Genomic DNA, 22,463 nt, shown 5'->3' with positions numbered 1-22,463 from the left:
TTACTCGTTCGTAGAAAAAGAATGGTTTTTCAAAGAAATCTGTTTTGCAGTGATCAATCATCGTTTTCCGTCTTTGTTGCGAAGTAAAAACCAAATCGGATGATAAGTTTCAGAATGAATGTAAAGAGCAGTTTATTCTTTTCGAAGTTTTGATGCATTTTGAAATATTCTGGGGTAGGGTGGGAGATTTTGAAAACGAAATAAACAGGTGCGGATGTGCAGAAGACTGCAAATAAAACGTTTTCTGCGTCAAGCTGAAACGTATAATTTTTCTTTTAATTCAGATTTTCAATTTTTTTTTTATTTTCAAGTTTTTTTTTCTCCTTAAGTTTCTTTCTACTTTGGAGACTGACCTCGTTCGAAAACCTGTTTTATAAATCTGTATTTAATACATATATGCATCAGGCAGAGAGATAAAAAAAAAAAGTAAATCTTTGAAATGCAAAAAATAAGGTTTTAGTAGAAAAAAATAAGTAGAAGGCGAGCTGAACTTTTTTTTTTTTCAAACAACTAAACATTATTCAAGGTGACTTTATATATCGCTCGCTTCCTGCTCATAAACAACTGGTGAAAAAAAAGTTGGAGGAAAACAAGTTTGTTTTTCTACAGGTGCACTCATGCTTAAAATGAATTTTTGAATTTTACTTCGATGTAGGATATTAAAACAATTACCGGCTTTGGTAATTCTGTATGCTAGACTTGATTCTATTTCCCACGTTGGGTCCTGAGTCAAGATGAATCACACTTGACTCAATAATAGATATTTGTTCCGAAATAACGTTTAGCGGCACTTTTCATTATATGTGTGTACGTAGCAATTTATTCATCGATTGCCTTTTGCATACTACTGCGCAGTAAACTTATCTCTAATATATATTTAATTTGTTTACAGAAAAGGGAAATATTTTCACACACAATATATTTTTTATCATTTTTTGCGAAGTTCTTTTAATTTCAGGAAATTCGGCGGCACGCGTGTGAAAAAAGCTAAACTGAAACTTGATCATCCACGTTATCAAGTCCCCTTCCGATGTTCTCCCTCCCCTCGCCATTTTATTTTCAAAGCAAATTGAATTAAATTGAAAATTTAGAGAACTAATGACTTTCATTTATTTATTGTTTTTTTCCGGACAAATCGGTTGGATTCTGCGTTTGCTCATAAAGACGGAAAAATAAATTGCTATTGTATCTTTCCGGTAGAAAGAGAAATAGAATTCTCATTCTTTCAGATGCTTTCTTTAGTTTATGCGATGTTATTTGATGTTGTTTCTTTTCTATAGGAATAGATGTTTTTATTATTATTATTCTATGCGGTCTAGCAATAATTATGATTTTCTATAAACTTTAAGATCTCAAATTACTTTAATTCCTCTTTGTTTCTGACTTCACAATATACATTTGGATTTTCTTTAAAAATCTATCTACTGTTGTAAATTTTCTTTCCTCTCTGTATGAATGAGAATTAATTGCGAAATAATTGCTTTTTATAAATTTATTTGTTTCTTCCATTTCCTCTGGAAATTATAAAAGATTCGAATACAATTCAAAGATCTGGTCAAAATGTTTCAAAATTTATAAAGATTGGGATTGGCAGCTTTTTAATTTAAAATCTTCTGCGGCTTTCCAATTTTAAAATAAAATGTTATCGAAAGAAAATATTCTTTATAGTTGTAATAAATGTATATTTAATATCGTACTTTTAAAATCGGAAGCTTTTGTATTCTGGATTTATTTTTTTCTTCCTAATAGTAATATCTTTATAATTTTGGCAATTATATGGTTTTTAAAATGAATAACAAGTTCATTCTTCGTGCATTTTTGAGGCTTCTATTAAGAAAAGTAATTACTGGGCTCAAAATTTTTCAGTCATTCCTATTTCTTACATTCATCAAATATTTAAAGAAATCGATATTTTTTCTGACATTTATTATCTTTTGTTAAAGTAAAAATTAATTTGATTTCATTGGATTTACCAAAAATTGTTTTGCCATTTCCTATCTAATCATTTGTTCTGAATTTTTTATATCTGGACAAATTAATATGCTGTTTATTGAACAAATGAGTTGTAATCCGTTTGACTTCTTTCACATTTATCGGAACTCAAAAACAAGTTTTCAAGTATTCTATTACCATTGCAAATAAAACTTTCGTAATCATCTTTCTTTAAATTCTTAGAAAATATGGGCATTTCTAAAAAATAATATTTTTAAAGTTTTTGTTACGGGGTATATCGCGAATGTTATACGTCACAAACAAGTTTAACTACATCCTTTTCTTTTTATTTTTGCACATGAAAATTATAACGCCATAATTTAAACTTTTTAGCATATGTTAGCTAATAGCTAAAACCTGCTGTGCTTTAAAATTAAGTAAGATAAAATAAGTAATTGAATTATTATTGCTAATTTTTCTTTCATGTGGTTTTTTTTTTTTTTTTTTTTTCTCTATACGTATTGGCAATAAATAAGATTGGATCATTCCTTTCTTTGAAGTTCTTTAACAAGTTACATAAAAACATATATTTCAGTTTAAAAAAATTATTTTGACAAAATATTTTGTTTTTAAAAAGACCCTTTCTCATCTTGAGTAATGGATTTCCTATTAGGCAGACTTCGCAACTGCCTAAGGATCGCAAGCATGTGAATTTAAAAACTTTATTTTTCTAGTTAGCAAATAAATAAGTATGTAAGAAAATACAAATTCTATGAATGAATAATAAAAATAACGAGATAATATTAGCATTTTATGAAATGTGATTAATTAGATTCCTATTTATTTCATTGCGCTCATTTTATTCAGTTATTAGAATATTTATAAAACCGAACGCCGTGAAGTCTGGAATCATAATAGATATGTAAAAACAAACTCATTTTCACATTGTTAATAAATTAAAAATATTAGCCTAAAATAAACCATCTGCATGCTAAAAATGTACTAAAATGTGAAACTAAATTGTCCAGCTTATTGAAACAAGGATGTCATATTGTGTACTGCCTCACACATGTTTGTACCATTATTTTCTGGTTTCTAGAAGGAAGGAATCTAGAAGTTACCTTTTTATGATTAAGTATATATTTGGATTTAATTCTTTATTTGAATTTTCTTTTCCAGGAGGAGACGATGTTCAGCAACTTTGTGAAGCCGGCGAAGAAGAGTTTCTGGAAATAATGGCTTTGGTAGGGATGGCTAGTAAGCCGCTGCATGTTCGACGGCTCCAGAAGGCTCTTCAAGAGTGGGTGAGCAATCCCAGTAAGTAACCCTTCTACGTCGTATCTACTAAATTTCTCAGAAGTGGCGTTTCAATAATAATAAATGTATGCACTGATGTTCAAAATTCTATATAAAAAATTCTGAAAGATCTTTTGTTGAGGAAATTATCCTATAAGTTAATTTGCAATGAAATAAAGTATTTGTTTCATAATTCATTTTTTTCCGTTTGTTTTTGCAATGTTAATCGATGTTTCTACAGAATTTAAAATTTTGCATTTGTGTTCTTTGTTAATAAAACTTACCTTCCTTCAAATTCCTGTTACTTCTGCGTAATAATTTTCTGAGATAATTAAAACTTCGTAGAAAATTGGTGAACAAAAACTAATATTGAACTCGTTAAATTTGATTGCCTCCTGTATTTAGTTACAAATAGCTCCAAGTATTCAGATAATTGTCATCTATTCATAAAAAAAATAATTTAAATTCATTAGGAAAATTATAAAACTTTTTTAGTAATTCTTAGCAATATAAGTATCAGTTTTTTTAAACTGATTCTGTCATTAACAATTTACTATATGTAAACTTTTGTAAATGCTTTTACTCTTAAATTAAAGCAACTGTAGGTCTGGGACTTGTAAAATAAAAATAATACCAGCAACAAATGTACTAACATTGTTTAATAAATTTATTATTAAATAATGTTAAGTTTGTTACAAAAAGCTCTGACTAGCTGATACACATTGTTCAAATTGGTGCACTATCCAAAGAAGTTATTCGTAATTTTTATCACCATTTTTAGCAGCGATTGTTCTAGGAACTCTATTGTCAGTAAATTATTCTCCCTCTTTAGTCTTTCCAGTATTTGAAAGGTTTCAGCAACTCCGGTTCTTCATTTCCCCTTGAAGCACTACAAAAAGTTAATTAGAAAGAAACGGTAGTTTTCTGTTTTTAGTGGGTGAGCTTCTTGCTGATTCAAATGTTATTATATTTTGGTGGCAATTATTTAAGTTAATATTGCATTAAAAATCACAAAAATGGCTGTTTCCTTTGAAACTACTGAAGAAAGATTTAATTATTTTTCATGCATATATTGTGAACCTTATTGGACTTACATGAAACAAAGCGGTGATTCAGAATTTGTTAATTTGTAAGGATTCGAGGCTGTAGGATCAAATAATGTGAATGACATTCAGCGATAAATCACCCATTTCACTCTCTCAGAATTCAGTCAAAAACAAAAATCTTGATTTCTAGCATTTTTATTGTTGTATATTTATTAATAAGATATTAACTGGTATCAAGTCTAGAGATGTAGATTTTATATTATGATATCAATATTTTATACAACTTGACTTGAAAGCAATGACATTTGAATATGGTAATTACAAGGAACATGGTAAAATCAATAAATAAATTTTAAAAAGAAGGATATATTAATCACAGTATCTAATGAATATAAGGATATTATGATTGCTTGTGACTTACATTATGATTGCTAAATTATGACTTACGCATAAATATGATATGCAGCTATTTTGAGCAATTAGTATTTGCTTCTTCATGTTCATGAAAAACAATGCCTCTGGAAAAGTTTTACTTTCTTTTTTTGAGATATTGCTACATCCACTAATGGCATTTTTTACTTAAATTTTTAATTCAAGATGAATTGAAATCTTTTTCGAATTATATTCTCATAGCAGCTGAAAAATGCATGTTTTCCTTTTATTCATTTTAATCATTTGGCGTTTATCATTACTATCGATAATTATACGAATGTTATTGTAATTTCATTGATGAATTAAATTTTGCAAGACAAGAAGTACACCACTTGTCTGATTACAAATGACGATTTCCATGTTATATTTAAAATAAATAATTTATTATTTGAATATTCATTTTTAAATATCATCATATTAATCAGATACTGTACTTAATATGATGTCCATCTTTTTAAAATTCATTTTATCACGTTCCCTGTAAATATCACCACATCCCAATATCATTATTTTCGGAGAAGGTTATATAAAATATTGATATCCTAATGCAAAATCTACGTGATCATTTTAATCAAAATCCTTTTAAGACTTGTTATCATGCACATATCTCTGCTCACGTGAGATAGTTTAAACCTATAATAGATAAAACCCTGACTCAGCGCTTCTAATACCACTTAAATTAACAGTACATTACCTTTGGTAATTAATATGCTGACTGTACAATACATATATAATACATTTGACTAGAAATAGGTCACAGAAGCACTGAGTACTTTGTATTTCAATGGCAAAAGTATAATACCGCACAAACGGCATAAGTAATATGGCAATACAAAAGATAAATGAACGGAATTGGAAAATTTACCAATATACAAGAATTCTGTTTCCAATCGTTTAATATTTCTATTTCCTATGTATGAAAGCATTGATGGAATCTCTTTTATGAAAGTATTATATCAATTGCCAGTTGGTAAATACCATATGTAAACCGGCATATCTAAAGGCAAGAATATATAACTGCCATGGGAGCGGTCTTGCTCTTGAGCTATCTAAATAAGCTTAAGGAAACAACCTGTTTTCTTTTGCCTCCGTTGAGGATACAGAATTACTGACTGCGCAACTCCCCACGTGACTGTTGTTTCCGGATGTAAACTCGGAAACCCAAGAGTTCAAAACTCTATTGAATGATTCTCACGTGTCTTGTGTTTGCATGCTAGCGCATTCTCAGATGGGGGAAAAGGGCGGTGGGTTGAACCGTCAATCATTTTCCCCCTTTTCGCGCCTGGAGCGACGGCGATTGGATGGGATCAAGAAGGCGTGGTTTCCGTTCCTCGCAGGGGGACAGCTCAATCAGCCATTGTAATGAACTATGCACCACGAAGCTTACCCCACCCCGTCAGTGAGGAATTTCATCATAAAACCGCGTGGTCTCTACAGGATTGGGGTGGAGGGGTGAATTGCATTTCTTTTTATTAGCATTTTTGAATCGGCAGCTGGATTTAAATGAACTTTATGCTAATTTTTTTTCTAAATTATTTTCCCAACGAACTCGTTGTATTTCCGTAAACTGTCGATAGGGGGGAAAAGGGACGGAGCATACAGCTGCTAAACAGGAAGTAAGAAAACATTCTATGTGAATCATGGTATTTATTCATACTGTATAATATTTTATTATATATATCATAAAATGGTTTTATTGTGCATCAAATTTTCAAAATTATAAGAATTCTTTACTAGTTTCTGAAAAGATATAGAAATGAATTATAGAAAAATAGAATAGAAAAATCTCACATTCATTCAAGAAATAATTCAGAATAAAATACTATATTCATATAATATTACTTTTGGTGAATAATCCGTATAGACTCAAAGAATATTATTTTAAAGCAGAATATTTCATATAAATAAAAACACAAATATCTAATAGTTTTTGTTTTGTTTTTTCATATTTAATTGACCTTCTAAACGTACAGGCTTGACTTTTTTTTTCATTTATCTTAATTGTTAGCCACTGCTTCCATAATCTGTGACTGTTTTTTTTTTTTTTTTTTTTGTTGTTGTTGTTTTTGTTACTATATATTCGTATTAAAAAGAATTTTTTTCATGCTTGTTTTCATTTATAAAAAACTCTCCTTCCCCAGAATTTAATTGATGTATAATTAAGGTTATGAATAATTTTGAAAGTATTTGTGTCTATATGTGTTAACACCATTTCCAATCGTGTATTTATCAATACAATTCTTTCAAATTCGATTGTATTCTTTTTCGCAGCCATGTTCCAGACGCCCCTTGTTCCCGCCCTGCCACCGAGTCACCCAAACCACCATCTGGGTGGAATGGGGGGCGGGGTGACCCGGGGCGGCCTCCAGGGAAACATGTCCCAGGCTCAGCCGCCCATGCCTATGCGGCCCAGCCCTCCGATCCCACCGATGCTCACCAACAACGCCCATTCGTCCCCTTCCCCTGGACACGGAGCACAAAGCGCCGCCGCCAAGGACGTGACTTCCCCTTCGCAGATGCAGCATCTTCATCATCAACAACAACAGCACCAACAGCACCAGCAGCATCTTCATCAGCAACACCAGCAACAACATCATCAATCCCATGCTCCGCCACAGTCTTCACAACAGTCCTCCCAACAGCTGCAGCAACAGCAGCAGCAGTCACAACAACAACAACAGCAGCAACAACAACAGCAGCAGCAGCAGCAACAGCCTCCTCCGCCCACCCATAGTCAATTGCAGCAAATGTACTCGCAGTCCTTGCCGCCTGTAAGTGTTCCATCAATGAATCCTGTGACATCTTGACATATATCTCCAAAAAGTAAAGCTTTAGAAAATCGGTGTTAGTCTGTGATTGTAAGATGTAATCTCTTACAGAATATTTATTTAAATTGGAGCAATATATCAAGATTAACATGATCTTTTCCTTAGTTGCTTGATAATGACTGCAGGGTAACTGAAGTTTGATAGCACAGTTTAGTTCTTTGCGGACATCATAAAATGGACTTTTATCTCGCATTAACGCTGAAAATTTTTGGGACATGAAATATGAATTGGACTTGCAAACGCTGGCAATTTTTTACTACACATTATTTGGAGTGATGAGCACACAATATTTTGATTAAAAGCTGTAAAATTGCTGACGAATTACTTTAAAGATAACATAAAGACATTTCTAAGTTATAGACCATGAACTGTTGCTATACTAATGATAGTTGAAATCAAAAGTCTCTTGTATGCAAAAGCCCCCTAAAGGGCATTACGTCATAATTATACTATTAATTTTGGCGTAATCAGTTGCCAGTGATTGATGAGATAACTTTAAGAAATGTACTTTGATATTTGTAATGCATTTCAATTCAAACTGTTAGTATAGTTAACTGTTGTCCAGAGATTCCATATATTTATTAAAGGACTGGATTAATGGAAACAATTTTAGGTGAATTCTTGAATTGAACCATGATTCTTATCTTTTTTTTTTTTTAAGCATCTGTTTGAGCTAAAAATACTCTTATGAATAATGGTTAAGTAAATGATATTCAAAAATCTATCATATCACAGTCTTTTTAGTAAGTGCAAAATTTTATGAACTATTATAAAATCATTTACATATAATTAATTACTTACTCTCATTTTTTCGCAACAATATTCATTTATACTATTACAGTAATGTAAGAAAGAACTTTACAAAATTCGATGTTTTAATTCATGATTGGACGCAATAACATGAAATTTTAAATAGAACATAATGGCGATGTCTGAGGCATATAAAAAAATCATTTGGTATATTTTTTTGTTTGTATTTGATTCACATTCGTATCGGTACTTCAAGCTTAAAATTTAATGAAGAAATTTATAATTCTTTTAAGCGTCATATTTCGTATCAAAAGTAAATCTCAGTTGCATATTTTTAAAAAAATAGAATAAGAATTGATAATTTTTATTCTATTTGTATCTTCACTCTTCAAATTATGCTAATTGTAAAGGCAAATAACTATTTAAAAATATTGTCTGGTATGTTAGATAAAAAATAAAGCTTTATTCTCGGAATCATTATTTGTCTGCTCATTTTAGTCAAAGAGACTACTACATTTGTCTCAGTTGGCTATAAGAGCCAATCTAAAGCTTTACTTTGGTATTTTCTCTCATATAGGTTTCAATCAGGTTTTTGAACGCTCTAGTGTGCTTTGCATTTTGTCAAAATAAAGAATAGGTCCAATGCAATTTGTTTTTCATACATTTAACAAATGCTCTGAAATACCGCCTTTATCATATGCATCTCATTATTTCTTAATCGAAGCTCCCCTTCGTATTATTGGTTGAAAATTAGTTTTTAAAAAATTTGATTTTTCTCTGTTGGATTTCATCTATTTCAGTGTATAAGGGGAAGCCAAATAAAATATTTTATATCACTGACATAATCGTAAGTTGTTAAACATTTCATATTCTGAGTAATACGATGATTCTTCTAATTTTATGACATTTTTAATTCAGCGTTTAACGAATATAAAGAAATTGTATATATTGCATATTGAAAGTACTCGTGTATATATTGTTAAAAAGTACTCTTTGATTCATTAAATCTATGAGTCCTGTGGTTAATAACATTTTATATATTTTTTTAAATAATTCGAAGCGCCAATAAAAAATCTTAGTAAAATATTGTCGTGAAGTGATGATTAATTCTTAAGGAAATCCTTGCTTAAATTTTCTTGCATTTTTTAATCTTAATAAAATTGAAATATATACATTTTATTTCGTTTCATTGTCGTCCTTGTTTATTTTCCTTCTTGCTCAAAAATTCTATTAAACTAGCAAAAGTAAACTATAAACAATCTTAGCAATTTTGCTCGATATCGTGCCGTGTAATTATGTGTTGGTATTCACATAAATAATTTACTCGGGGTGAATGATAAAAATTTAAGTATAAAATTTCGAAATATGTAAATACATTTTCATAGATAAATAACTTCTTATGAAGGAGTTCAAAATTATTTAAATTATTTTCTTTTTTTGTTTTTCAAAATGACTTAGAGAAGTTTCCTTTTAAAATTTGCAAAACAATCGCATTTGCATTGACAAAATTTATCGTTCTTATGTTTTGATTTTCAAAGCAAAAATATGTTTTTTTTTTCCTGAAATATATAGAGCCAGCTTCCGTATATGGTAGACTGAATAAAGTTTGATGACTGAAATTTATGCTTGTTTTTGGATTTCTATTGGAATTTTTTTATATGTTTATTTCAAATTTGTCTTTGATAACATTTCTAAGGTCGAATCAAACTGTAAAGTTGTTCAACATTTCAAAATCTCATCTTTCGTTATGTGATATCAAAAAATTTTGAAAGCTGATTGCTCATCTTTCTAAGTTACTTTTAATTTCTATATGAAAAGTCTTCATTGGCAAAATTATCTGTTTCTAAACAGTGGAAGCTTTTTGACACTACAGTTTTAATAATATTTTCTCGATAAAATCAAGCTGGTAAATGTTTTTATTTAGCTTATAGCGTATTTTATCATAAATAATAATAATGACGATTTCGCCATGTGCTTTTTATTGTTCTATTAGGATTTCTTGTTCCTGTAATATATAAACCTGAAGCAGCTCTTCCTTATCTAGTTACCAATTTTCAGCGTTAACTACAAATAGACCCAGTTTGATTGCTTAGATTCCTTTTCTAGCTTCTCTTGGTATTTTTATTTCTTGATAATTATGATATTATCAGAAAATCATTATTTAATTTCACTGGTGCTAGTTAATAGTTGTATTAGACATGAGTGTTTAGTAAAATTTTTGCTGCTTAGATTTTGAGATTTCATGAATACTTGAAGAAACGCGCTTGATACAGCTGGAATGGAATTAAATCAAATCACCTGTTTTACAGTTTGACTTTCAGATCAAAATTTTCGAGCATATATTTACATGATTTACTTTAAATGTCCACGTTGTGCAAAAATCTTTTATTTAAATATGTGATCATTTTCTTACACGTGTACATCATAATACTCTTTTGCCTAAAAATCTAGATATTATGATCAAAACTTCACAAGTCATTTTCTAATTTTATCGGTTCAATTTACAAGATTGAAATATGTTAATTTTCTTTATTTAAGCATTAATTTTTTTTTCTGTACGAATATGAGGATTATCTGCAAAGATATCTCGAAGTCATTTTGGTTTTAATAAATTCCAACTCACTCATTTCTAAAATTTCTAATTTAATTATTTGGTACATTATACCAAATAATTTAGATTATGGAATTGGTTACTTTATTTGTACTAATCTGATACATTTTGGAGGACATAGTTTTTAATGATTAAGAAGTTAACTTTGGTTTAATTACTTAACCACTCCGCATTTATCTTAACAAAGGATGTTTTGTTTGCAACTGAATTTAATTCGTCCATGTTTTGCTTTTTCTATAGTGGCTTGTTTCAGTTTGTCGTGTTTAGGCTTTGTTATGACTACTGAGTCTCTAATCAATGTCGAAATCGTTGCATTTTTCTTTTACTTTTCTTTAGGGGCGGAAACTTAAAAGAAACTAGAGGAATAACCACAGGAAACTGAAAGAAACTAGAGGAGTAATTTTTTCTTAATGCATTTGCATAATTAAGAAAGGAGGGCTACAAAACCAGGCTGAGTGAAGAAATTCATCTATCTTAATTTTGTAGGCACTCAACTGTGCACTCTTAAATAAGAGATTAAAAACTCAAAGGGGATGAAAAAATTCCTCCCTTCACTTACTAACTTTTCTAATATCTGAAACAAAATAGACATGAATCCTTAGGAACCCTTTCTATTTGATTAACTATCTCTACCAGCAAAACTTTTAATGTCACGAGGCGCAAAGTGTTCCTAGAAGAGATGGCAAAAAAAAAAAAAAATCTTTATGATCCTCGCTCGCTCGCCAGGAGATTAAGGGGATTAGCTGTTTTATCCATTAAAAATGATTTATGTCAAGAAGCAAATTTTTATGTCGTCGTTATCGATTTTACTATCATAGAAGGCGACAAAAATTAGCTTGGCAAATAAAATAAAGACCTTCTTTTGGGTAGTGACGCGCACGAACAATACAATGATTTATTTTATAAGCGCAAGGAATATTAAATTTTACATTCGCCTATGAGGTTGTTTATTTTATCCAAGAAAGGAGAGTTTTTTAAAGAGTCAAATTTCCTCCGTATTATTTTTAATTCGTTAAAGTCAATATTTGAGATGAGTTGTAAAAAGTGGAAGTAAGCGATCTTGTAATTGTATTTCTTAAAATAGCTAAGTGTTGTTAGGAAGGCAAAACTTCTTATTAGCAAATACATTTTTGGATGTATCTCATAAAGTTATTTCCTTTCTGCGTTTTTTTAATTATATTGTTTCCAAAAATAAGTTTTTGACTATCATTATGATAATGAGCTCATTTATTTTAATTTGGTAACGGGGATTCGTTTTTGCTTCGTTTAATCGATTAAAATTTAAACTTTATTTTTAACAATTATTTACTTTTGCGTATATAATGATAGCTATATTTTTTGAGTTATTTTTAAAAATCAAATAATAGAATTTAGAATTTTTGAAAATTTGTGTCAAATTCAACTTAGTTTCAATATGAGGTGAAACGAATTCTATTTCTATTGGGAAAAAAAATGTAGACTTTTCTAATATTTTTTTTTCCCAAATTGCATTTGATTTATTTGGAAAAAAAAATTATTTGGATTCGATTGTTATCGGTGATAGTAAAATATTTTCATTACCTCTTTTTCAATGTCTATTTATTTTTTTTCTATATTTTTCTATATTTTTTTCTATTTTTCTATTAATTAATTCTTTAAACTCTAAGTTAAAAATTTTTCGTTTATCCTTCTCCGTTAAAAGATTAGGATAGAGAATGTTGATTAAATTTATTTCTCTTGTGATCGACGATGAAAATTATTCATTTCATGGTATTTTGAATCTGAACAGGAAAATAAATTATTCGATTTATCTTATCGATTTGGAAGAAAAAAAATTAAGGGGAAAAGTGAAAATGTATTTTATTTAGAAAATAATTCCTTGAAATTCACTAAAAATGAAATAAGTATGTTAAGAAAACCGGTTTAGTTAAAAATATAAATCCATGCAAATGCATTTATTAATTGCTTTTTCCAAGAAGGCCTTGAAAGTTAAATCATTTCTAAAATTCTTTCCCCCCTTTTTTACAAAGAATTTCCTTTTATTTTTTGCATTCTAAAAGCTATTTGTCTTTTTTCCCCCTTCAGATATTAGTCAATGTACAAGTTATTTGACTATCTAAAATTAAAATTTTTACCCACTGTATTGCTGAACAGAATACGAAACGAGTTCTAGAACAAAATTTATCGCATTTTATGTCGTCTATAGCTCTTAATCTTATCTAATTTTACTTAGCCATACAATCTGCTTTTTTCTATCGTCTATGTGTTGAAGCTTACATAATAAATGATTGCTGGCCTTTTTTTAGAAGCGAAATTGTGCTTTTATTACTGAGTTTATTTTTTCCTTTTTTTACAGTTATTTTCCATAGCGAACTAGATTTTTTTCTCCTGTCTCTAGAAAGACGTGTTTTTGAATGAAGAACGGTGTAGACAAAATTTTCTTTAGAGCTAACGAGAGATCTTTTCTTTTTACTTTATTTTTTCCTCTCTTTGAGAAAAAGAGACTCTATTCAAATCGATATAAGAATTAATTTTTATCATCTGAAGACGAAAGTGCTATTTTGATCATAACAGTGAATTAAAAATATAATAAAAAAGAATGAATTTAATTCCGAAAAGAGGCCCTTTTAAACATATACTTCTGTATTTTTAAAATGAAGGCGTTTTAAAATCAGATCGCTTTTTTTTTTAATTTTTATAAAATGTTCTCCTTTTAACATTTCCTGAAGAGAAAATTTATTTTGTGTTTTGTGTAAATTTTTTTAATACTTGAGCTTAGTTTGATTAAGATAGCTGTTATCTAATCCTCTATTAAAAAAAAGTAGATGTTGCTTACAAAAATAAGAAGGAATCTTGTATATAATTAACAGCTTCAATTTACAAAAATGTTTGAAATTGTTGTAATTCAGGAAATAACAGATTTTATTTAAAGATATACAAAAGAGCTCATGAAAAAAATTGCTGCAAAGATTATAATTTATCATATAAAAACAGAGACCACCCCTTTTTTTTCTGAATTCAGAAATTTTCTTTAATTTGAAAGCAGAATCTAAACCGATAGCTATTATCTAATAATATTACAAAAAGTAGATGTTGCTTACAGGAACAAGAGGGAATCTGGCATAGAATAAAAACTATGGCGGATAAAATGAAAAGTAATACTTATTGGTTCTGTTTCCATTAGTGTGCATATTATGACCTACATTGTTTATAAAATAGATGTATCTTTGGTCGAATGACAATATATTCAAAAATGACGCAATTCTTTACTTTAATTAGAATGCAATTTTTTACACTAACAATTTAATAATTTAAATTATTACTTAGTAATAAAATAATATGCAAACAAAACAATCTAAATTTCAATAGATAAAATCTGATTTTGTTTGTCATATAATTAGTTCTTGTAAGCAAATTATAAACTGTTTATTCTCTTTGGTTTCACATTACTGTTCCAATTGGTTCAATATTTCAACCAATTAATTGGTTTTGAAAATAATTTGATAGAAATGTTTTTAACTTTTATTTATGAAGCTCATTATTAAAAATTTAAAAGTTTGCATTTGTCTTTTATAAGACAATCCTGAGTATACTCATTGCACAGACTAAACAAATTGAAGCAAATATTAATTTTTGTATTTTTAATGGGAATTATTACAGTTATTTTTCTTTATGCCGATATTAATCGAGTAAGTTAATTATTTATAGATTTTTAGCATGTACAGGGCTTTCACAAACACTTGAATTTTGCTTCAGTTGAATACGTGTTGTATAGTGTTTTTCAAAGATAATTTAAAAAGATTTTTCTCTGTACTCCTGTGTTTCCCTGCTTATTAACAAATTTGAGCAATAAAAAATCAAGTGTAGAAAATTAAAAAAGTGCTTGCTCTTTTTTGATTATTTGATGTAATAGCTGTATAATAATTACACAAATTTTTGAATTTTCCGTGTATCAGCACATGTAATTCTTAATTTTCTAGAAATCTAGCAATATTTCATTGCATTGAAACAATTATATTGAGTTCATATCACTTCTATATTATCTCTAAACAGATAGAGAAATTTACATCTAGTATTGTTTTTTCAGAAAAAAAAAAAAAAAAAAAAAAAAAGATTGATTTCTGAAAAATGCTCTAAAACTGTTTTCAAGAAAATCTGTAATTTTAAAAAGAAAAAAAAATGGCAATTTGTGTGATAAAACCCTGTAGAAGATTGATCATAAAACCCTGTAAAGTTTATCATAGCTCAAGCTTTCTAGCCCCTTTATTTTTGTTTTCCAAGTGTAGCTCTCTGAAGACAGCATTTCAAGGTCAGGTTGGTAAGCTTTTCTGCTGGCGTGCGTGCGAGCGAAGTTCTCCATATCACCGTATGAAATTCGCGCGTTTCTGTGCCTGCTGTTTGCGCGTGCTTTGCTGAATGAACTCTGGCTTGCCAAATGAAATGACGCTCCGTGGGAGGGACTGCGGTCTTGCTTGACTTAACGCCCCGCCCTCTTTCGAATGGTGATCCACCGCCAGCAAATAGGGAAGTTCCCTGCTAAAAATAGCATCCAAAGCTCCGCCTCTCCCCTCTGAAAAGGTTGAGGGTAAGGGGAGAGGTCTTTTTTCTCTGCTTGTGTATTCTTGCTTGCAGGGCATGCGCGGTTATTTTTTGTGAACCTGCCAACTTTCAAGCATTTTGGGGGAGGAAATTGGGGAACTAGGGAGAATATAGTCGATTGCACTTGACACGCAAATTTCGAATATAGAGTGAGACAGTAGCATTAATGATTAAGTAATATTTTCAGGATAAATGAAAATTAAAATAAATTAAAAAAATAAATATCATTTCATTGTATCCAGCTATGCCTTCAGTTTCAAAAAGTGTAGATATATTTAATGATTAGGTAATATTTTCAGGATAAATGAAAATTAAAATAAATTCAAAAAACAAATTGCATATCATTAAATCCAGCAATGCCTTCAGTTTCAAAAGGCGTAGATATATTTGAATTCAAATGCAGTTTGGTGTAATTATTGAATAAAAACAAATATATGAAACTAATATGATATTTGTTTAGGCTGAAAAATTTACTTCCAAAGTTCAGTATATTTTGGGTAGAAGAAACTATAGTATAATAGTTTTATCGTATTGTGAGTGCTGGATTTATTTAGTTTTGAACCATATATCTATTTCTTTTAATGAATAAAATTAATAGTGTAGATATATTAACTAGTGAAATTTTATTAATTTATGTCCATATTTTTTCTGTATATTTGAAAGTAAGCAAAACATATAAATTTTAGTTTTATAAAATTTAATTTAGTTAATTAAGAGACTGTGTTTCGAAAGTTACTAGTATTTAATACTGAGTATATAAGAGAATATATATAGGATTCTGCATAAAAGGTATCGGTAGACAATCTTAACCCTTTTTTTTTATGCAGTGGTACATAAGCTTAAAAAGGAAAAAAAATATGTACATTTGTTTTATATTCATAAAGTAACAAGCGGTGTGATATTCTACTATGAAGAAAAATCCACTGTGATCTTATCAAAAGAGCGATAGCATGTTTTCTGTTTGAATAAATTCATTTGAAACATTTTTTTGTAATAAAATATAATATTTCGTATTCTCTTTGTGCATTTTAATGCTTTTATCACATGTGTATCATCTTGTGGAAGACTTGCTTATTATTCTGTGCATCTAAACCGGTTAAGGACCGGTTAACTCTCTTTAGGACCGGTTAGGTCCTAAGGAGAGTTGCGATTTGAATTAATAAGTAAAAGTTTAACTAATAAGGCTACACTGTTAGTTACAGGAGATACATTGCTTGAAAGCTTAATTGCTACAGTGTTAGTTACAGGATAGAGAACGCCAGTAAAGAAAATGTTTATAATAAATTTGGTTTGAGTGAGTAATAATAGTAAGTAGTAGTTAGAGAAAACAGTATTTTAACTTTTGTGTAAATGCTACTTCTAGCTGCCTTCAAATATCTCTCCTATTGGTGTGACTTGCTAATCCTTCTAAGAATTCTAAGTCAATTTTTAGCCAGGAAGTTATAATGCATTTTAGATTCGATTGAATTTTATTTATTTCAGCTTTTGTTTTATACATCTGTAATTTTTCAGATATGCAAATTTAAGCGTACTCTGGTTTTATAGCAATTATTTTTTTGAAATGCTGATCTAATGATTACTGTCATACATCTGGTGATTCATGTACATTGTTCATTTGTGAAAAGTTTTAAATAATTCAGCATTGAGCTCTTCCCCACATTGCCAAAAATTGGGCATCATAAGGAATTTGTGTGTCATTTCATTTGACTTGTGTGTCATTTCATTTGACTGTCATATATCGTCAGTTTATAATATCAATAGATACCTTTCTGAATTGTATATAATATATACTGTATACTGTTCTCAATTTTGACTGCATATCGTCATGCTATGCAAATTTCTTTTTTGCAGATTTCTGCACGATAATAAGCAATTGAGCGGCATTGTTTCAATTTATTTAACTTTCAAATGATATTATGGCTTTTGGGGATTTTTTTCTCCTTCTGTTAAGATTTCAGCTTTATTCTGACTCCAATGCTCTTTGAATATTAAATTACCGCAGTCTTTTGGTTAATTTTAACCAGAAATTGTAAAAGCAACTTTGGCGTAGCTTGAAATTTCAACGTTCGAGGCAAGTATTCAAACACTGCTCTTTTTATTTTCACAGTAACAGTTTCAAATGTATGAAACGGTATTACGTGAGTAAACTGCCTCTTTCAAATCTTATTTGTTCCTAGCTTAAAGGAATGCATTTGAAAACTTGAATACAGTTTATTGTTATAGCCATTCTTACAGACGTGTCATCAAATGGATAATGCATCATGCTTGTTTTATGGAATGTAATCTTAGAAGAATAGAGCACTACCCGTTTATCGGTCATTTTATTCCATTGTTACCAATTTGCTGTACGGAGATTCTGTGTAACCACGTGAATACGGTGATGGTAACTTTTCAGCAAAAATTCGACATAAAGGGAAATTATTTAAACTGGAAAATTGTCCGAGATTTCTTTGTCTTCATAACTTTTTGAGATTTTCACTAAGCGAAAAAATATGCCTTTTTTTTTTTTTTTTTTTTTTTTTCTGTTTCTAGTGTAGAGTTTCATAAAATATTTGATTGAAATTTTCTACAAATTTCAATGTCTTTTAAAACATTATAGAATTTTTTTACTTTATTTGCATCAAAAACATTTTAACCGTGATGTCGCAGAATGTGCAATATATTCTGTGTATACCGCTTTGAAAGTGCACGATTTGGGGTCAATCCTGCTCTCAAATAATCAGAAATATATCACTGTTGAAATATCAGAGTATAAGTTGCCAATTTTGTCATCAAAAAATGGCACATCTTTCTCACGACCAATACCTAAAATATTCCTTTTATTAGCTGTTGTTGAAGCCTAGTAATCAAATAAATGAGCTTTTCCATTTCTAAGTAATAAAAGAACCTATACTATTTACCCATCTAAGATCAAATTTCATTTTTTTATATTTTTAAAAACGGATTCTTGAAGTGAACGTAAATTTTATTTCATTACCGCATGTCACGCGTTGTTTTCTTAAGAGCACATAAAATATTTCAATTTATTTCAGACTTTTATTTAAAGCAAAGGCATCTGGAGCATTAGTCTGCTTGCAATTGCTGTTCAAAGTTGTCTTAAAATATTACATATGAAAAGCAACATATTATTCCCATATATATTGGTAAAAGACTTAACATTTTCTTGAGGAGTTTGAGCTTTTTTTAAGCTAACGCTATGCTGAAACTTTTGCTCATTCCTCAAGCACTTCGAATTTAGAGCCTTTCTTAGATTTTAAGGGGCTTTGTCTCGCATGCACTGTAGTCACTTCAGTGGATAGTAAATGCTTTGTTCTGCATGTGAGTGTTAATCATCATCCATAAGCCGAAAGGCTTCAACACTACGCTCGAAATTAGCGTAGTGATATCTGTTTTATTTGTTAGTAATGGCATTTTAGCAGATCTTCTGCTTTTCAAAACTACGAATGGATACCTAAAAGATGTTTTTTGTCCCTTAAAGGGCTGCGGCGAGTATCCAACGAGTGACCCCATGTTGTCTCTGACGCCTGTTCTGTGCGAAAGCCAAATCCAGAGACTGTCCGAGACTACGGAGTCCATGATCCCGTACCTCCTGATGCAGATTGACCCCAAACTTCCCAATAGCAAGAAGAGGATGAGTCAAGAATTAGAGGTATGGGATTTGATTTCTCCATTTTGTTTGGCTTCGCACGCCTTCGGAGACTATGCATTCCATTCTACACGATTTTATATTTCTTTTATGTCTTTTTCTCGTTGGTTCGCTGTCTTTTTTCTAAAGAAAACTACATGTGTTTTCATAAAAAGGATATGTTTGCAATTTTCATGCTGACGTTTTACTTGGGGGGAAAAGCCATTTTTATCTAGTTGTGGAGCTCTAGGGCTGACTCTCAAGAAACCAGAGGATATGTTAAACGCTCTAAAAAATATTGTGTTTATATCGATATTATGATGTAAGTTAATTTTTTTTTCCGATTGTCAGTCGTATATTGAACGTTAAGAAAAGAAAATCAGCAAATGAATCATTTTTTTAAAAATAATTTTATAGTTAAAAATGTGTTTATTTCCTCCGAAAATTGAAACCGTTAATTCTCTCAGAATCCCATGTTACCTATAGAACTCGTATTACTAGATTTAATTTTCTACAAGTATTTCTACTGAAGTTTTCTCTAAAACTGAACATAAAATATCTCTGCTTCGAAGCTCATTTTTCAGGTAATGGTAATGTATCGTGTTTTCTATTAAATTTCTTCTAATGAGCTAATTACTTTATTCGTCTAAACTTTAAAAATTAACATTTAAAATTTGTCCTTTTAGTTTTCCTCAGGTAATTTTCAAATTTGCTAAATCATTATTCTGCTGATTTTTTTCAATATCGATGTAAACTAATCGATTTTCTAGAATTGTATATTTTCTTTAATCTTTGTTGAGTGTTAAACAACTATAAAAAGTACGGCACGCACAGTGATATCGTTTTATGCAGTTTTTAATAACTATCATATCTAGTTAAATCCTTGGATCAAATTTATAAAATTAATCTCTACTCTAATACCTACGCCTTATGTGGTAATTCATTCTGCTATGATAGAAACCAATATCGTTACAGTAACCATTCTTACTGTACACGATATCAGTTACTTCATTCATTTCTAGAATGGTAATAATATTTTCCATAAATGAATTATTTCAAAATCGAAAGCGTGTTTAATTCATATGTTAGCAGCATCAAAAATATATAAGAGTTATTATAGAATCTTACTTTTAAGAAAATTTCAACAAATTAAGTTTATTATCTAATATTAGCTTTCTTCTGTCTTCGTTATATATGCGTGGCTTCTCAAATCTTTAGGAACTGTTATAATATTAGGATCCCTATTTACTGGTATAAGAAAGCTTTTGAAAAATATGCACTGGTGTTCTTATAGCCTAAACTACTTTTGCGTAATGTCATTTAAAAGATGTTGTTATATCTTACATCTTGGTCTAAAATATTTCAATTTCCAATCTATGCATGGGCAAGTTGTTTAAATTTCATATCTAAAATGGTAACAACAAAGCAATGAACTTTAAGAAATAATGTTAATAGTTCATATGGTTGCTATTTAAAACTGTTCGACGTACTATCATAACAATGCTCAATAAAATATAGAAGTTCATAAGCCGCAAAAAATCAAGAAACACTCCATTTTTTTATAGTCAGATTTAAAGTAAACAAATTCGGCATAATAATCTTTTTCGAGTCCTTTTTAGGTTAGCCTAAATTAGGGTTAATACATTGAGGATGTATTGTATTTTATATGCTATCTCTTATCTTATAATCATGTTTATGATGCCTTTCGGTTATTTTGGCATCCTTTTTCTGGCACCGCTTTAATAAATAAGAAAATTGAATAAAGGCGTTATTTGGAAGCTATTTTCAAACAGTTTTGAGTCTATTTCATTTGCATATCGATTTACCATAAGCCGTGATGGTCACATCCTACTTTTTTGATTACCAATTCAACAGGGCTCGAAAAGAGATTTCTTTTCAACGCCATTTGACCGCAACCGCTTGTTAGCCCGCCTTTTTTCCCCCTTTTTAACTCTTTCATCGTTCGGTCGGGTAAATGCTTTTTTTTTTCCATGCATCACCGGTTGCTTTGGAAACAAAAAGAAATAAGCCACAGGGAGAACTATGGACATTTTCGACTTTTCAATTGCTTGCTATCTCCAGAGCTCAGATAATAATTTTTTGTCTTATAGAAGCCGTCATAACAAACGAATTTGCAAGTGTGTTTGCTGATGACGTATTTCTATAAGCTATTCTTGTGTCAATTTTTCTTCTTCTTTTTTTTTTCTTTTTTAGACCAATATAAACTAACTAAAGAAACCGGTGTAATTTCTGTTCAATTAGAGAGATCGCTTAAGGACCTTTCTTTGTTATGAGATTTGCAAGCTATTTGATTTACCATAGCATAAATGCTTAGTTCTACATTGTTTAACCGAAACCTGAAGCTCTCTAGTCTTTCCCACTCAAATCTTTTTAGGACTTTCATGTATGTACTGAGCGACGCACTGCCTTAAGTACTATGCACATATTTCTAATACAATAAATATTTTTTGAAGTACATTTTTAGTGAATCCGCTTTCATAAGCAACAAAAATCTTGACATGCATCTTTTTATTAGTGTAAATGTTATTTTGTAACTTTTATCAAGGGTTCGTATTGAAGAAGAGTGATTCTTTGAATAAACAAGGGAGTTCTCTTAAAACTAATAAGTATTCGGTGGTTATAATATTGTTTTTAGTAATATTCTGAAATATCGGCGTATTATTGTATTACTAATTATTGTATTAAAACATCTCTTTGCAAGTCTTTTTATACCTAACTTTATTTGTTTTGAATGTCATTTGTTGTTTTTATGAAAATATAAAATAATAACTGATTGTAAAATCGTTTTTAATGCAATTTTTTTTTTTTGACTATGTATTTATATTTTTTCTGTCAAACGGAATTCTACTTATAATTGAAAAAAACTTTTAAAACCTTGAATTTTTTGTAGCTTTGAGTATTTACCTGACTAAAATTGCAATTTGGGATCAAAATCAGTTACTTAACATTAAAGTATTTTGTTGCTCAAATTTATTCAATTTCTATGCTCAAAAAAGGTTATTTGTAGTCGTTTGACGGCAGCTATCGCCTTTGTTTTTTCAGTTAATTTTTTTGTTACCATTATAATATATGGGTAAAATCTTGATTTTCCAAACTGCTTTATATTTGTGATTTCGTTTCCAGATCAGTTTAGAATGACTGCAAAGTATCTGAGTTATGATGGCCAATTTTCTTTTGAAATTATGTTAACAAAAGATTAATTTTTTTAAAATTCGTTTTTGTTCATTTAATAAACGGTACATTAGCATTAAACTAAGTGTCGACTATGTTAGCATGATTTTTGAAAAAAAAAAAAAATCAACTAAATTCGTCTTTCTTTTAGTTTGCTTTTTGTTAAACAAAAA

The 22,463-nt window shown here is 29.7% G+C and overlaps 1 protein-coding gene across 6 annotated transcripts in view; it reads left to right on the top strand.

Moving 5' to 3' along the window:
- The window catches only part of LOC129960309 (NGFI-A-binding protein 1-like), a 281,783-nt gene that overhangs the window by 221,235 nt on the left and 38,085 nt on the right, over window positions 1-22,463 (top strand). For 4 of the 6 annotated variants that reach the window (XM_056073650.1, XM_056073649.1, XM_056073647.1 and 1 more), the window contains exons 3-5: window positions 3,112-3,249; window positions 6,978-7,477; window positions 18,952-19,122. In XM_056073650.1, coding sequence (XP_055929625.1) covers window positions 3,112-3,249; window positions 6,978-7,477; window positions 18,952-19,122 — 809 coding nt within the window. The remainder of the gene's footprint in view (window positions 1-3,111; window positions 3,250-6,977; window positions 7,478-18,951; window positions 19,123-22,463) is intronic. The other 2 variants (XM_056073651.1, XM_056073652.1) reach the window with 1 other exon arrangement.

This window comes from Argiope bruennichi, chromosome X2 (genome assembly GCF_947563725.1).
Source record: "Argiope bruennichi chromosome X2, qqArgBrue1.1, whole genome shotgun sequence".
NCBI classification, from domain to species: domain Eukaryota; kingdom Metazoa; phylum Arthropoda; class Arachnida; order Araneae; family Araneidae; genus Argiope; species Argiope bruennichi.
Note: the sequence above shows the minus strand (reverse complement) of the source record. Positions and strands in the feature narration are given on the sequence as shown.